The sequence below is a fragment of the Melopsittacus undulatus genome, chromosome 7, assembly GCF_012275295.1.
Source record: "Melopsittacus undulatus isolate bMelUnd1 chromosome 7, bMelUnd1.mat.Z, whole genome shotgun sequence".
Taxonomy (NCBI): Eukaryota; Metazoa; Chordata; class Aves; order Psittaciformes; family Psittaculidae; genus Melopsittacus; species Melopsittacus undulatus.
This window is the reverse complement of record NC_047533.1, coordinates 2,482,534-2,499,186: the sequence shown is the minus strand read 5'-3', so window position 1 is coordinate 2,499,186 and position 16,653 is coordinate 2,482,534. Positions and strand designations below refer to the sequence as shown.

Here is a 16,653-nt window from a genome sequence, read left to right as displayed (position 1 = left end):
TCAGGGCTGCAGAGGGGTCCCCCCCAGAGCAGGAGCATCCTTTCCTTGTCCTCCTGCAACAAGTTTTCTATTTTACTCAATCAGAAGCACAAAAAATAAGGTCTAAACTTAAAATCACAGCTTAATAAACCCACCCCTGACAAAATAAAAATCAACCTTAAATACTTAACTCTTTACAATTTAGTTTGAATATAAACCAGTCACCTTCCCACCAGTTTAGAAAAGTATCATTTGAGAAGAAAACTGCTTAAAAAGCTTAAAGTTCAAGTTTAGGAAGTAGTTTATTAAAGGAGTCAAAGACCGACAGCAGATGGATACTGTTTATTTGCTCCTTCCATCACATCCGAGTTACAGGTGTAAAAGTCACACAAAACTGCAGGTATAAACATGTAAAACAATACAAAAATAAATGGAAAGGTAATTTTATATTTACTGGATCAAGTTGTGTAATAAATACAATAGGCAAAAAGCTTCAATCACACCATTCAGTTGAACTGAAGTTACAGTAGTGTTTGTAAAGACAAGTTCTTAACTTAAAGTTGCAAATATTAAAGCATTGAGAACTAGTATAAAAGTGAATTTTGGCACATTGTAAAGTGAGAAGTGTTACATGAGTATCTGACCCTTGTGTCAAAACGAAGCAGTTTCTCACTAGCTTTCTGAGGTAACATCTTTAAACAATCTAAAATTAGATCAACAACGCGGTTCTACCAACTCACAGTTTACAATTCACTCTACTAGTTGCAATTGGGTTTTTTTTTCCCTTTTAAGAATACCAAATGTATTCCAGAGCTTAAATCTGTGCAAATTCAGAAAAGTTTCAATTAAAAATAATAATAATAATAATAATAAAAGAAAACTTATTAGGGAACTTTTACGTGCAACTTAAATCCTCCTTGCAATCCCTTATGTTAATTGCAAAGTGTAAAATCAGACTACTACCAAATTGCACAGCTTAAAGGTAAAATACTCCGAGATTGCAGCGTGAATCCAGTTGCACATGTTCCTCTCCTAAGTTCATCACATTTTGTTCTCCCTATAACTTCAGTAACTCCTGATCACACTCATTCTCGGTGAGGAAAGTAACAAAACCACCACCACAAGCCGCTAACATGAAGGTCAGCAAAGCACGTAAACCCCTTGAGGACTCTCAGCACTTCTTCACCAGATCAGAAATGCCTGGACACAATGATAACTGTCACCAATTCCCAGAATACAGTGAACAGAAAGGAACAGTGTAATGGCACTTCTTGTGTATCCAAACATTTGTGGCTTAGCAATGGTGCTTTTAGTTTGTTTTAATAGTTTTACAGTAGCTAAAAAGAGTTTCAAAACTAGAAGTATCTGGATCCTCACCTTAACTTCGAGTGAGGAAACCAGATTACCCTATAGATGGGGTTTGGTACAGTATAAACTCTCCCACCAGAGTACAAAAGTTACCCTCTTCTACAAAAACAAAAGTGCTGCTGATTGTTAGAAGGGACTCCAAAATAATCAGCAACTGCTCTTAAACGATCAGCAGCATCAGGCATTTACACATTGTAGTCCTCAAAGAGTTTCCTTTAATACAGTTTAACCATTTGTGCTAATATTCTTTCACTAGGTTAATTTTTAAGTCCTTTCACCAAGACTGTTTTTCCTTTAAAAACCAAAAAGTGGGTGCAAGCAATACAACCCATGACACCCATTTATTGTATGCTTCAGGAATAAATGGGGTCACCTGCAAGGCACTACTAAGTTTAAAGGATATCATTGTCACAGTTTCACTATTTCAGTATCTTTTTTTCCCTGTTTTAAAGTCACAGTTAAAAACTAAGGAAAAAAACCCAAACCAACCCACCAGTAATTGAGGTAATCAATTTCTTTCCATACCAAAATATATGAATTGAAATAGTACCAGTATGGTGAAAGGTCTTCTTAATACACAGCTATTACCATATAGCATGCAGTACAGTATAAAGTATACTAGGCCTTTGTTCCGAGCTCTTCTGCTTCAGTTTTTAAGGAACAGCTCCATTTGCACAGTAGCAGCCAATTTTGGAATACTCATTTCCTTTTTGTTCATGGGGCATCTCATAATTTAATACGACTTGTTCCATCAGCCCCATTCAACGTTTCTTTTTGAGAGCTGCACAAATAGGAGTCCTTAAAAAGAGTTCAGCAGAGCAAAATAAGCTACAGTATCTTCATCTATTGGTCAATTGCACTTAAATCTACTCTGATATTGACTTAGGAGTTGAGACGAAGCATCGACGACATGCCCATGGTCCCAACCACTGGTGTTTCTTCCGACGTTACATAGTCATACCACTAGTCTAGAAATATGGCTTTGCAGATTAGATAACTGGTACTGGAAAGGAGCACACTGGGTTTACACTAAGTTTACTGGTAAAGAACTAGAATTTGCAAAGAATTCTCTAATGCCCCTTTTTATTGCAGTGTTACGACCAGGAATTTCTATTCTAATAATCCTGGTTCAATCAATAGTTACATGCAACCAATTGTACTTAGTTTGTAAACCACTTGCTAGCCCCCCCCCCCAATTCACTGCTAGCTACACTTATCTACCAGGCACTACAGTATCTTAAGACTAAAGTATAGCCATGCATAGATAAACTCACGAGCCTTATCATGATGCTCTATACCTGTAACATGGGTTACCCCACAAAGCCTAGAAACACAAACTAATCGCTGGCTTTTAATTGTACTTGAACAGGATACAAGTAGTTTATAAAGTCTCGTGGTGTGCAAAATCAAAACGAAAATTAACTCTTAAATTCAGACAGCTTCTTAAATCTAGAGGAAAAGCTAGGAACGAAACCTTATCAACAGCTAGATCCCAACCTGCAGCACCTGGAATTCCACCTCTGTGCTGCGCAGCTACCACAGCGCAGGCACCAAGCCAGCTAGTAGCAACGTGTACTGAAAGTCTACCTAAAAGGTGTTTCAGTTATTGAAATTTCAGCCATTTCATATTCCAAAGGTAAAAAATACATCTCTTAAGGAAGGCATAAAACTGTATTTAGCCTTAGGTTTGGCGGCAGGAGTTAAATCCCATTTTCCTGCCACAGAAAGAGACTGCATGGACATGTTACAAGTATTTTAAGTGTACTGTAAGGAATTACTCATCCCACTTCTTACTGCATTACATACATCTGACTAAAAAGCTGCAGTTGCATTAACAGATTGAGCTGTTCCTCAGGCAAAGGAATATGAAAATAAAGAATTCCTCCTGGACTGTTGCACTACATTCTGAACACACAGCATGCTACAATAATCCGGTTATTCAAATAGGCTTCAATAATTACCTTTAAGTAGCTGCTGGGTTACCTTGTAATCCTTCAGCGGTGAGCTATGAAATCTCACTGAAATTTGTAGCAAATTAGGTTAAAGGACAAGTTGCCAGAATCCCTATTATATTATTTAGTAGCTATTAAGGTTCTCTTGTAAAGTACTTACAACCTGGTGCATCAGTTTAGTGAAATGCTAGGACGTGCAAATTCTTCTGAAAGCTTCACAAACAAGTTCTTTCCATCCTTCAAGTGTATTTTTGACCTTTGGAAATCAGTCACTTTCACAACAAGGAAATCTTCAGCTTCAGAATCTCCCTTGTCTCTTGCTCTGCTCAAGTTTTCTTGTGCTGAAATAAGCCTTCAGAAATAAGCTTCTAAGCAATGGCAAGTTGTGGAATACCAGCACTTACGCCATGTATTTTCTAGCACACCAATAACTGGGTAGAAAACAAGATCTCTCTCCACTTAATCTTGTTTCACCCTGAAATCTATGAATGTCTTTGCTTTAGACAAGCCAAACTTTCAACTGCAGGTTCAATCTGTGCAGAGGGGATGAGACACACGAGGGTCTCAGAAAAATGCAGATCCCTGAGTGTTCCCCTATTTGTCGCTTTGGGAACACTGTGGTAACTGCAGGATTAGGTACTCTTCTGAGTTTGTTAACTGTTTCCCCCATTTCTCGCTTTGGGAACAGCCTCACAGCTGTAGGATTAGCCCTCTTCTGAGGTTTTTTACAGGTTCCCCCATTTCTCGCTTTGGGAACACTGTGACAGCAGTGGGATTAAGGGATTCTTCTGAGTTTCTTAAGTGTTCCCCCTTTTCTCGCTTCGGGAACACCCTGACAGCAGTGGGATTAGCACCATTCCAGGTTTTTTAACTGTTCCCCCATTTCTTGCTTTGGAAACACCCTGACAACAGTTGGACACTGATAACAGTGGGATTAGCACTATTCCAAGTTTGCTAACTGTTCCCCCATTTCTCGCTTTGGGAACACCCTAACAGCTGTGGAATCAGCACTATTCCAAGTTTTTGAAGCATTCCCCCATTTCTTGCTTTGGGAACACCCTGACAACAGTCGGACACTGATAACAGTGGGATTAGCACTATTCCAAGTTTGTTAACTGTTCCCCCATTTCTCGCTTTGGGAACATCCTGACAGCAGTGGGATTAGCACCATTCCAGGTTTTTTAACTGTTCCCCCATTTCTCGCTTTGGGAACACCATAACACTTGTGGAATTAGGTACTCTTCCAAGTTTTTGAAGCATTCTACCATTTCTTGCTTTGGGAACACCCTGACAGCAGTGGGATTAAGTACTCTTCTGAGTTTTTTACAGGTTCCCCCATTTCTCGCTTTGGGAACAACCTAACAGCTGTGGAATCAGCACTATTCCAAGTTTTTGAAGCATTCCCCCATTTCTCGCTTAGGGAACACCATAACAGCTGTGGGACTGGGTACTCTTCCGAGTGTTTTAAATGCTCCCCCATTTCTCGCTTTAGGAACATCCCCCAGTTCCACATACTGATCCCACTGCTCCTGTGCAACAAGTTTCAAGGGACACCCAGAGATTAAAGTCATTTGATTACCTGCATGACAGACCAATTCCATGATTGCATTCTGACCTATTAGGAAATACAGTTTTGCTTCTTTTCTTCTTCTTCTTTTACGTAAGTTTCCACTACTAGCCAGAGATTCCAAGTGATGCTTTTTACAGTCTGGAATTAAGGTGAAGTGGAAGCAAACCTGACAGTACAAACAGTTAAGCAGTTACCATATTAAAATGCCAACCTTACAGGAATGATCTCTTTAAGTTTTAAAAGGAGTGCTGAAAACTGTCATTACACTTAAGTTTCTAGCAAGGACAACAGCATTTTTGGTTACTGACAGTAGGTGATTCAGAAAATGCACCCAACACACATGCTTATGTCTTCTGCTCAAAGAGATCATGATACTCTTGTTCTTCTAGTTCTCTGTTGTACTTCTCTATCTCCCTGTTGGCTTCCTCCAAGTAATCATTCATGAATTGGTCCATCACTGATTTTTAAACATTAAGGAAAAGCATTGATACAAATAGCAAAGAACATACAGGTTGGAAGTAGGTGTCGGTTCAGGGACACTTACTGAAAGCAGAAATCCAATGTATTACCTTCTGGGAGTCCCACAGTCAGACCTAACCACAACTACTCCGTATTACTGGGAAATAAAGGAGTTGCACAATAGACATTTCCCAATCAAGAGGAAGAATATAAGAACAGCAAAACTACAGAAGGTTTGCAGATGTTTACAACTATTTTGGTTAAGTGGAAGTCTAAAAAATCTCTGCCCCACATTCAAATCATCCCCAAGTGGTCAACGAGTGCCTGTATCTTGTATTGCCAAACACCAAGATGGTGGACACTGAAGTCAAAGTGCATTATTAAGACTATTTTCTGACATTATACCAGGAGTAGGAGGTGGTTTCAAAGTTAAAATTGTCCCATCAGACACAGAAAACTATTGTTTGTTCTTACTCCAAAACAGAATCACAGAATCCACTTGGACTTTTGTGCAGCGTGTCCAAGATAAAGTGAAAAGTAAACTTGGAATAGAAAACCAGATTTGAAAATGATAATGAAACAAAGACAAAAAACAATGGGAAGTGATGAACACAAGAAAGGAGAACGGGAATCCACTGGAACATTAGTATTACTGTGGTGTTTCTTGCCAAAAACAGAAACGTGATCAGGTTTAAATAAAAGCAACCTCTGGGAAGAAACGTAGAGCATCCAACTTCAGCTTTAGTTCACGTTCTGTCCACTGACACCAAACAAGACCAGCAAGGACAGTGCATGTACAAGTGTGTATACGCCACAACTTGGTCAGTAAATCACTGCTAAGCTGAAGTGGTTTTAAAATAAGGCTTTACCTGATTGAGTTTTAAAAGTGATAACAAAAAGATGCACCTCCCCACCTAACCTGAACACCCTGTTCAGAACATTCCTACAGTGCATCCACTAAGGTTTCCCTCATACAAAACGAGAGCAATCACTGAACATCAGCTTCACCACAAAATATGTGGCAGAAGAAAAGGATTCTGTAGTAAAACCTAAAAGAACCCCCATTGTTTTGACTTGAGTGTGTGCACGCACATGCCTGCACACAAGATTATATTCATTTGGAAGTTTTATTAGTCATGACCAGGCATTATGCAATATTACAGCACTATTTGGCTTGAAAAGGATTTCTTTGACAAGCTGTGGTCCATAAATTATGCTCTGTGTGAGCTCATGTACAGTTGGGGAATTGTTTGGTTGGTTCTACTCTGCTTTTTAGATCCTATCTCTGAAGTGATTTAACAGTTAGCTCGGAATGGCAAGTAGCCATGCACAGATTGAAGGAACTAAACTTTTCACTTCAGATTACCACCTGCAAATCGAACTGGCTCTTTACCATATCATCTGCTTAGACACTCTGCATTTCAGATTTGCATAGGCTGTTGCCTACCTAAAAGCCCTCACCAAAAAGAACCCCACATTTTAAAGGATACATGGATGATAATCCATTTTGTCACCAAAAAAATTCACAAATTGGGTCCCATTGTAAAAATAACCAGCTGGAAGCGGATCCAAGTGGCGTTTCACCTATATTAAGACAGAATACAGCATAGATTAAACATTTAAAGCTCAGCATTGCTTAGAGACAGTCCTAACAAACTTAAATAGATAAAAGAAAAACTCAGCAGAAGGAATTTAACAGCCCTGGAGGAAGGTATAGCTCCTGGCTATAAAAGACAGCATGAGAAATGACAACCATCGAGACTAAGGGAGTTCTGGACAGCAACACTATGCATAGCCATGCCAAATTCTTAGGAACCCAATTCCAGCTCTTACAGCCTATAAACAGTTGATGAGGGCAGGATTAGGCATTTGGGATCTTAACCTGCACAGCACAGAAAAGGGAAAAAACACAGGGAAAGACCATTACAGTAACAAAAAGTGTGCACTTGTCCAACATTCAGAGAAGCTGTGGCTGCCCCATCCCTGGCAGTGCTCAAGGCCAGGCTGGACACAGGGACTTGGAGCAACCTGCTCTAGTGGAAGGGGTCCCTGACAATGGCAGGGCCATTGGAGCTGGATGAGCTTTCAGGTCCTTTCCAACACAAACCAGGCTGTGATGATTCTGTAACACTTCCCCCTGCTTTTCAGAGCTAACTTGAAGCTCTGTGATAACACCAAGATTTATATCTCAAATGCCTCCTGGACAGGCTCAGTTGTGTTTCAAGTATATCAACAAACAGTAAGTGCCATAATAATTTAGTGCTGAGCACATTTGTTATGGTAGGTATGGGAGGTGCTCTATCATACAAATGCATATTAAAGAAAATAAGCCAAAAGAAAGGCTTGCTATTAATTGCTTCTACTTACATGAATGTTTTTTATTTCCTGAAGAGTTAGCATTCCTCTGGTTTTGAGGGCTTTCCTCTGAGGTTTCTGTATGAAGAATTAGATCCCAGTTAGATACATAGACAGATAGATAAGGAAGAAATTCTTTACTTTGAGGGTGCTGAGGCACTGGCACAGGGTGCCCAGAGAAGCTGTGGCTGCCCCATCCCTGGCAGTGCTCAAGGCCAGGTTGGACACAGGGCCTTGGAGCAGCTGCTCCAGTGGAAGGGGTCCCTGCCTGTGGCAGGGGTTGGAGCTGGAGGAGCTTTAAGCTCCTTTCCAATCCAAACCATTCTATGAGTCTATATACACCTTCTGAGTGACAATGTAATCCTACAGTTTCATTACATCCAAAAAAAGAAACAGAAAACACCCAAACCAAAACCACAAACAGAAAATTTCTTTCTTAAAACTGCAGATAATGGTAGTGAAATCTATGATCACATGTGACTATGCTCAAGCATACAAGTACTCCTTTTAATAGCATGTATTATAAAATAGGGTTTATAGAGAGAATTATTCAATTATATCTATGCACTCAACTTTGTTCTGCAAACAAAAGTAAAAATCAAGTGATCTTACATAAAGCACTTGTAGAAAAGTCAAATTCTAAAAGTATCTTAAAGAACACAATTTCAATAAGGCTTTATTGCAAAAAGTGAAGAAAACTGGCACAGGAACAGAAAAACAACCTAGTTTTTAGTCTGAGGAGTTTTATACCTCATTTCTTTCAAGTAGCATGCAGTAATGCTCAGAACCCTGAATTAGCCATGAATAGTGAGACTGTGCAAAGCCTATTTGTAGTCTTCAACTGCTCAGCTTCACACTTGAGATAGCATTTTAGCTCCAAGTTTTCATAAACTTAAAATAGTATTCCATAGTGAGCTTCCTTACATGCCAAAAGCATTTCTCTCCCTCTATTCCCCATGTGATATGTACAGAGTATGAGATATCAGCACAGAAAATGTGTACTTCAAGTAACAACCTGCCAGGAGAACAGAGGGAAGAACCTGAAGATGCTTAGAAACAGCTCCAGCAAAGATCTGGAAGAAACTTTTTCCCTTCCTACACAACTTTCTAGAGATACTCTCCAAATCCTAAGCCATAAAGTAACCATGAGCATTATAAGTAATAAATGTGCCAAAACGAGCATCACCAAAAGGCACAATGGAACTATAGGCTCATGTTCCAACTAGAATGCTAAAAAATGTCATTTGCATGGCTGAACAGTTTCTGTCCAAGTGTATTTCTGCATCAGGATTCACTTCTTAAGACCCTGATGTGCAGCCTGATGAATGTAATGCCTGCTGCTATGACCTGGCTATGTAGCAGTGAACCATCTTACCCTGCATTCCTGGTCAGGTTGTACTACTCACTATGCAAAGTTAGCAAGAACCAAAGCTGCAAGATATGCCTTCTAGGCTTCTTAGGATGTGTATATTCCATGTTCTCTACTCCAACTTCTATTGCCTGGGTACATTAGTCATGCAGAAAAAGCCTTACATAGCTGCACACTTGACAAATTAAGCCAGACAAAAATGAAAAGAACTACCCTCCATTTCAGTGGATTAATTCCAGTAAGGTTTAATTTAGTGAATCAAAACAAGTTTTCAGCTTTGCAGCATTCAGGTACTTCAAGAAGATTTATTTCATACTACACTTCAGTTTTTTGGCAATCACGTCTCAGCTAAATCATCTTGTGTTTATTCTGGACATACTCCATTTGCTCAAGTGTTCAAGAGCAGCTCAATCCATGAATAAGCTGTAGCAGATATTAAAACAATACACAAATTACAATGCACATTTGCAAACTATTACTCCTCTTTCTGAAACACATTTACACCCTGGAATCATAAATACCTTGGTAGAAGAGAAAGGAGATTTTTAAGCCCCCCCAAGTTTCATCCAGACACTCAGAATCCTCCTTTTGTTGGTAAGAAATGCAAACCAGATCACACTCAACGAACATAAGCATGCCCACGAACCTGTTTTGCTGTTTCTCTGAGCCAGTCTTTTATATCCTCTTCCTTAAGAGAGCAGCCAACAAACACAAGGAAGCACTCCTGTTGATTGCTGCAGTCTCTGTTATCACCTCTTGAATCAGGAGGAGTTGGACCCTCCTGAACAGGCACAAGGCTTAGTGAATTAGATGATGTGTTGTGACAGACTTCAATCACTTTATCAGAATCTAACAAGGAGAAGAGGCAAGAAAGAAAACGTCTTGATAAGTGCTGATCTAATTTAACATCAACACGTTGGTGTAGAAAGAATACAGTCCATTAAAAAGTGTTCTTATATAGAGAGATGCAATCACAAGACAATGCCTACGTAGTAATTTGCCCTTACCTGAAAACTTAACTTTGCCCATGATGTGATAAATGTTTCCAGAGAAAGGACTCGGCTTGAGCAATGATTTAATCGCTGTTTGAAACAGAAGACAAACAGATTATCTCACTTATTTTCCTTCTTCCTGGTGTAGCTTCTGGTCAGACCTATACTACAGGTCTCTAATGCACATCCCAAAGCTGTAGTGCCCTCCAGAGCCCCACTACGTAACATCTCTATTAATTCCAAGGAGGAATCTCTATATGTTCTCATTTCTTTGTTATGGGGTAGGTGGGAAATACCATGTGTTTGGCTTAATGCAGGCTTACAGTGTGTATGGAAAGCAAACTGGTGCTCCTTAACATTGTCTTGCTATGGAAAGAAGGAAAGGCATGATTATATATATCTATTCTAGCAGCCTAACACGGAGTTGAGCCTATTTTCTAGTAACTACAACACATTATTTGGCATAAAAAGTAGAAGCCAATGGTCACTTATAAACTATTTCAACACCACCAAATAAAATTAAACACAAAATAAAAAGCTACCATATGAAGATAAGTGTCTCTAGAAACCCCAAATTAAATTAGCTTCTCAGCTGAACAAAATCATGGGTCATTTTCCCAGAGCAGACACTAAAGAGGATGATTTACTGTACTTGAAGGAAGGAAAGCTGAATTTTCAATTAGAAGTTTACTTCAGCAGTAATTAAATAACTGTGCTACGTCAGTGCCTTCCTTCCCCTCTCCCCCTCAGTATTTCCAACTTGGATTTCGATCAACTCAGTCAAAGTTCCATCTGTACCTTTACATTTGGTCACGAATCTTGTCTTCTCTAGAGGACGGTTAAACCATACACAGATCTGGACCATTGGAGGGAAGACAGACCCGGCTCCATATTTGCCTTCATACCTTAAAGACAATATTGTGTTACTACTGGGATATTAACAGTATTAGGTTGTTCAAAGCACCCAGGACCCCAATGATGCTCTTTTTGCTGCCATTTTCTTTAGTTACATACCATCTACATACTATTCTTGCATATTATGGCCAGGTTGGATGGGGCTTTGAGCAACCTGATCTAGTGGGAGGTATTCCTGCTCATGGCAGCAGGTTGGAACTAGATGATCTTAAGCTTCCTTCCAACCCAAACCATTCTATGATTATCAAATAGATTAGCAGTTGTCTAAAAGCTTTGAATACTTTCTTTTCCTTCTTTCTCCCTCTCCCTTTGGCTCCCACAATCCACAAGCAGCTCTGACATTCAGAGTTTTGTGCCAATTTACTTCAGGTGCTTCACTTGCATCAAATTTTGAGCAAGCATTATGAATAAAGATATACATACACACAGGGCTGGCAAGGCACGGTAAATAAATTGTGCTTCCAGCACTATGAACCTAACTAGAAACCAGTCAGGCAGCAGTTATGAAGCCTGACAGGTCTGTATTTTCTGCCAAATAGGTGCAGCATGGATAACTGCAACAAGATGTGTAAAGAACCCTGAACCATGCAAAATATCACTCAGTATTAAATGGCAAGCTTGGTACCACGTATTACTGTGGCCTCCACCTCTGCCAAGACTGTCAATAACGTTGCTGGGGTTTATGAATAATTGTCCTGCTAATAGCTAGGCTGACATAGCAAGTTCATTCCAGTAAGGCTGAATAGCTGTCAGAATGAAATTACTCCAGTCATTATTGACCTCACCCATCCCAAGCCTTCCCAGCTTATTCCCAGAGGGTTCTTTCCTATTCTTCTGAAAAGCAACAGTAATTTTGCCATTCATTTAAATGGTGTCCAGAAAGGATCCTTTTCCCCATAAAAGGACAGCAATCGTGTATCTACTAAGCAAACTCATCAGCTCTCTTTAAAAAGTGATTTATAAAGCTATTGCTTGTTCCAAATGAGTAGTCTTGATAAAAACATAAAAACTAAGTTAGTAAGACTTTTTAATCTTCAAGTTAATTAGAAAAAATAGTTTTAATAGTTAGCCTAGATACTTGCCAGCCAGGATACATCAAATACCGAACTCTCATCATCTGAGGATTTGAAAAACTGCTTTCTGAGAGAATTAATTCAATGTCCTCATTCCTATAAAGAGATAAAGATGAAGATTCTTAAGTTCAAGAAAATGGCTGCTATCTGTATGTAACTTACATAAAACAGCATTAGTCACAGTAAAGAGTAGTTTAGTCACAGTAAGAGTATTCTTCCCTTAGTATGACAGTAACATAAGTCATACTCTGCTAACAAAATAAGTTTCCTAAAACCTATATTTATATGACTATAAAGGGAAGCTGCTTTTGCATGAGAAGCAATTAAGAAGAATCTGAATCTTCTTTGTGTAAGTTACCAGAGTAAAACAAGAGAATACAGGTTTCTAAGTGTCCCAATCTGCCCCAAGCGACAAATACTGCACAGTGATCAACATTACCTAGTCACAACTCCATTTTCAGCCAAGATGAAGGCAACACCAGGATTTGCTGCTCGGATGAGGCTCTGCAGCTGCATGAGGAGCGGATGCTTCTGCTCGGTGGCGTGACTTGTGAAAACCACGTTACTCACTAGGCCTGTGGACGGAGATCAGAGGATGGTTTACAGAAGTCAGGTGTGCAACAGTGACTGCTAAACAAGTGATGTAACAGACATTCTCCTCTTATTTTCCTTCCATCTCACTACATTAGAGTTACTAATGAGAACAACAAGCAAGGAATGGTTCATCTAACAGAAACACTTCAGAATCAATAAATCACAAAAACCAATTAATTAAAAGAATAAATTCATGCAAGAATCAATCTGAGGAAGAGTTTAAGTTAAGTTAAGTTAAGAGTTTAAACTAAGGTTTAAAGCCTCTAGCAAATTCAATGTGTAGAAGGATTGGCTAAACAGCTAAAAATCAGTATTCTGGACCCTGACAGTTGCCACTTCCAAAAATAAGAGAAAGATGTGGGGGTTTGTCTCTGTGTTTAAAGAAAGACTCCTAAATCATAGAATCATAGAATAGTTAGGATTGGAAAGGACCTCAAGATTATCTAGTTCCAACCCCCTGCCATGGGCAGGGACACCTCACACTAAACCATGGCACCCAAGGCTCTGTCCAACCTGGTCTTGAACACTGCCAGGGATGAAGCATTCACAACTCCCCTGGGCAACCCATTCCAGTGCCTCAGCACCCTAACAGTAAAAAATTTCTTCCTTATATCCAGTCTAAACCTCTGCTGTTTAAGTTTCAACCCATTACCTCTTGTCCTATGACTACAGTCCCTAATGAATAGTCCCTCCCTAGCATGGCACTCTTATGGCAAGACTGAATTCAAGGCATCAAAAAAGAGAACATAGAAAAACAATGGGATCACTATTTGTCCTGAGTCTCATTTCCCCAAAAGGCTCAGCTTTTTCAGACTTAAGTGTGCCTTCACCTTGCACCTAGTGCCAAGGATTTCATTGAAGAAATGGTTACTCTTCCTAAGCCAAAGCTTTCCAAGATTTGAAGTTGGCATCACTGATAGTTCCAACCCCTGCCACAGGCAGGGACACCTTCCACTGCAGCAGCTGCTCCAAGCCCCTGTGTCCGACCTGGCCTTGAGCACTGCCAGGGATGGGGCAGCCACAGCTTCTCTGGGCACCCTGTGCCAGCGCCTCAGCACCCTCCCAGGGAACAGCTTCTGCCTAAGAGCTCAGCTCAGTCTCCCCTCTCTTGGGCAGGTTCAAGCCATTCCCCTTGGCCTGTCCCTACAGGCCCTTGTCCCAAGCCCCTCTCCAGGTTTCTTGTAGCTCCTTTAGGCACTGAGAGCTGCCCTAAGATCTCCCTGGAGCCTTCTCTTCTCGGCTCAACTCACCACTATTCAAAACAGAATGTGTGATGGAACTCACCTCATGACCTGCTCTCTACAGTTATTCCCTACCTTTACAGAAGTCACTAAAGTACACGATTCCTTTGCAGAGGCTGCACAACGGAAATTTCTCTCCCAAGTGTTTCTGGGGCACCAAAATTATACCACATCCTCCCAGTCACTGTCACTTGCATCACTGACCCTTTCAAGCTAGAATTTTAATAATAGCAAGTTTCCTTCATTGATATTTCTCCTTTTTTTCATCTCCCCCATAAGTTTCCAATCCAATTCTGGAAATATCTGTGTTTTCTCTATTACACAGTTGCTCTTGAGAGAGGTAGGGTGGGAGGATAACAGCAACAAGCACACATAGAACTCTCGGTCACCCATGTGCCTGAAATAAGTATGCACACCACGCAGTTAAGATGGAAAGTATGAATAAGGTAATCAACAACTACACTGTAGGTGTGCTAAGTGTGCAGTGGGGTTTTCTTCTTAATATCCCCAAACTTGATAATGATTTAAAGGTCAAGTGTAATTAAAAACATAGTTATACTTTCTCATCGCATCTCAATCTTCCCTCTGGCAGCTTAAAGCCATTCCCCTCTGTCCTGTCCCTACAGGCCCCTGGTCAAAGCCCCTCCTCTAGGTTTCTTGGAGCTCCTTTAGGCATTTAAGTGGCACAGAACAGTAAAAGGACTGTGTAACATAAACGCTGTGAAGCATTTACAGTTAGAAACACCAGGTAATTCATCAAGGACTAAGCTGGCAAAGCTTACAGTGAAGGAAAAGATTCAAGGCAGAATATATTGAGGAAATCAGAAACCTGTGCATCTTGTCTCATGCTCACCACCTATGCTCTGTCTCCATCAATCTCTGCTTCATTTGTGCTTGTCTAAAGGAACAGCTTTTGGGCACTAGCTGTCACTCTTGCTTATAAACTCCCACACAAAGCTTGGAAGTAACAGAAGATGCTCGGAGCCAGGGAATGTGCTTCAGCTCCACTCACACCTATGCATAAATCTGGCAGATGTCAGTATTAACCAAGAATTGGCCCTGTGCTGGCAGGCAACAGTCTATGATACAGAATTGATCGACAGGTAGTGTAATCCAGAAGAAAAATAGCTTTGAGAACTGGAAGGTTCCTACACAGCTTCAGTAACAAATAATTTCAACCTATTCAAATTATCACTGTCATCTCTGTTTCTATGGCATTTTGAAGACTACCCACTTCTGTTTAATTCCTTATTTATATACTCATGTGAAGAAAGCACTATTTGCAGCCTGGGGAATGCATGTTCAATAGAAGCACTACAGAAATGGGAGGGATAGATTTAAAGTAAGTATGGTTTCAGGAATAACAGATCCTCTTTGCTCCTAAACATACAATGGGTATATTTAATAATGGTGATGTCTAAATCTGTACAACAACTTCATATACAAGAGATGCCAATGTAATTAGGCATGTACATTACTTAGACTAGTGAGGTGTCATCTTACAGCTTCTGTGCAAGCAAAGAAAAGAGGGAAGGATACTTGGAATGAGTGAGACAAAAGGAAATTACAGCACACAGATGGCAGCAAGATCTTTATGAAGGTTTAAACCAATATGCAAGGGAGAGACAAAGCAAAGCTGCTAAAATTGGTCACTCTGTTCGAGGCTTGATCAGTTATCCCTGATCCTCATCTGTTTCTGTTCGTCTTGCGGCTTTGAAAAGTGTAACTCATGCAAAATGTCATGTTGATAACATGCATAGGTACCCCTTCATCACAGGGAAAGCCATGCAATAGGATAGACATGGAAAGCAGCAGCAAAAGGCTGAAAGTCTGCTCACTCCCCAAATTGGCCAGGTAGTTATTGGGGTGCAAGACACACAAAACCAGTAAGATAAACATCTCTCAAAGTGAATGCCTCACTAAACATCCCACTCTGCTCAGCACTTGTCAGGCCATCCCTGCAATACTGGGTTCAGTTTTGGTGCCAGCTGTACAAAAAAGATGTGGATGGGCTGGAGAGGGTCCAGAGAAGGGCACCAAAATGATCCAAGGGCTGGGTAATGTCTGAGGAAAGGCTGAGAGAGCTGGGACTGTTCAGCCTGGAGAAGAGAAGGCTCAGGGAGACCTTGTCACCATGGTTCAGTATTGAAACGGTGCATACAAAGCAGACAGAGTCTCCCTTTGGACAAGGAGTCCCATGGGTCAGACAAGGGGTGATAGGCACAAGTTACTGCTGGGGAGATTCCAACTGGGTACAAGAGGGAAATGTTTCACACTGAGAACAAGCAGTGACTGGAATCATCTCCCCAGGGAAGTGGTGGTTCCCCAGCACAGGACACTTAAGACTGGGCTGCACAGGGTGCTGAGACATCTGGTGTAGGTCATGCTTTGCCTGGAAAGGTTGGACCATATGATCCTTAAGGTCCTTTCCAACCTGGGATTCCAGGGTTATATGAAATATTGCTATTGTTGCATCAGAAATGAATTCTCAATTATGCAGACGTAGATTATCTACCTCACTTGTGATACAATTGTGCATTTGTCTGGAAGGTTTAAGAGCATACCCCATCCCAGTTCAAAGCATACTTCTCCTCTTAGACCTTCTTACACAAAAATTGCTCCTATTCATGTAAAACAATTCAGTTCACACAAACAGACCTCTGGGCTATCTAATGTCACATCTTGTATCTGAAAACTAGATGACAAAACCTTGCAACATGCATAAACCATTCACCGCCAGAATATTCTTCTAACCACCAATATTCTTCCCTTCTTTCAGTGTCTGG

At 40.4% G+C, this 16,653-nt stretch overlaps 1 protein-coding gene across 1 annotated transcript in view; it reads right to left on the bottom strand.

Moving 5' to 3' along the window:
* Window positions 1-304: 304 nt before the first annotated feature.
* The window catches only part of DNAAF9 (dynein axonemal assembly factor 9), a 78,680-nt gene continuing 62,331 nt past the window's right edge, over window positions 305-16,653 (bottom strand). Inside the window, exons 30-37 of the mRNA XM_034064779.1 lie at window positions 12,472-12,607; window positions 12,042-12,128; window positions 10,843-10,949; window positions 10,060-10,134; window positions 9,699-9,901; window positions 7,696-7,761; window positions 6,819-6,912; window positions 305-5,326 (exon numbers count right to left, since the gene is read on the bottom strand). Of these exons, the coding sequence (XP_033920670.1) occupies window positions 5,214-5,326; window positions 6,819-6,912; window positions 7,696-7,761; window positions 9,699-9,901; window positions 10,060-10,134; window positions 10,843-10,949; window positions 12,042-12,128; window positions 12,472-12,607 (881 nt within the window). The 3' untranslated portion in view covers window positions 305-5,213. The remainder of the gene's footprint in view (window positions 5,327-6,818; window positions 6,913-7,695; window positions 7,762-9,698; window positions 9,902-10,059; window positions 10,135-10,842; window positions 10,950-12,041; window positions 12,129-12,471; window positions 12,608-16,653) is intronic.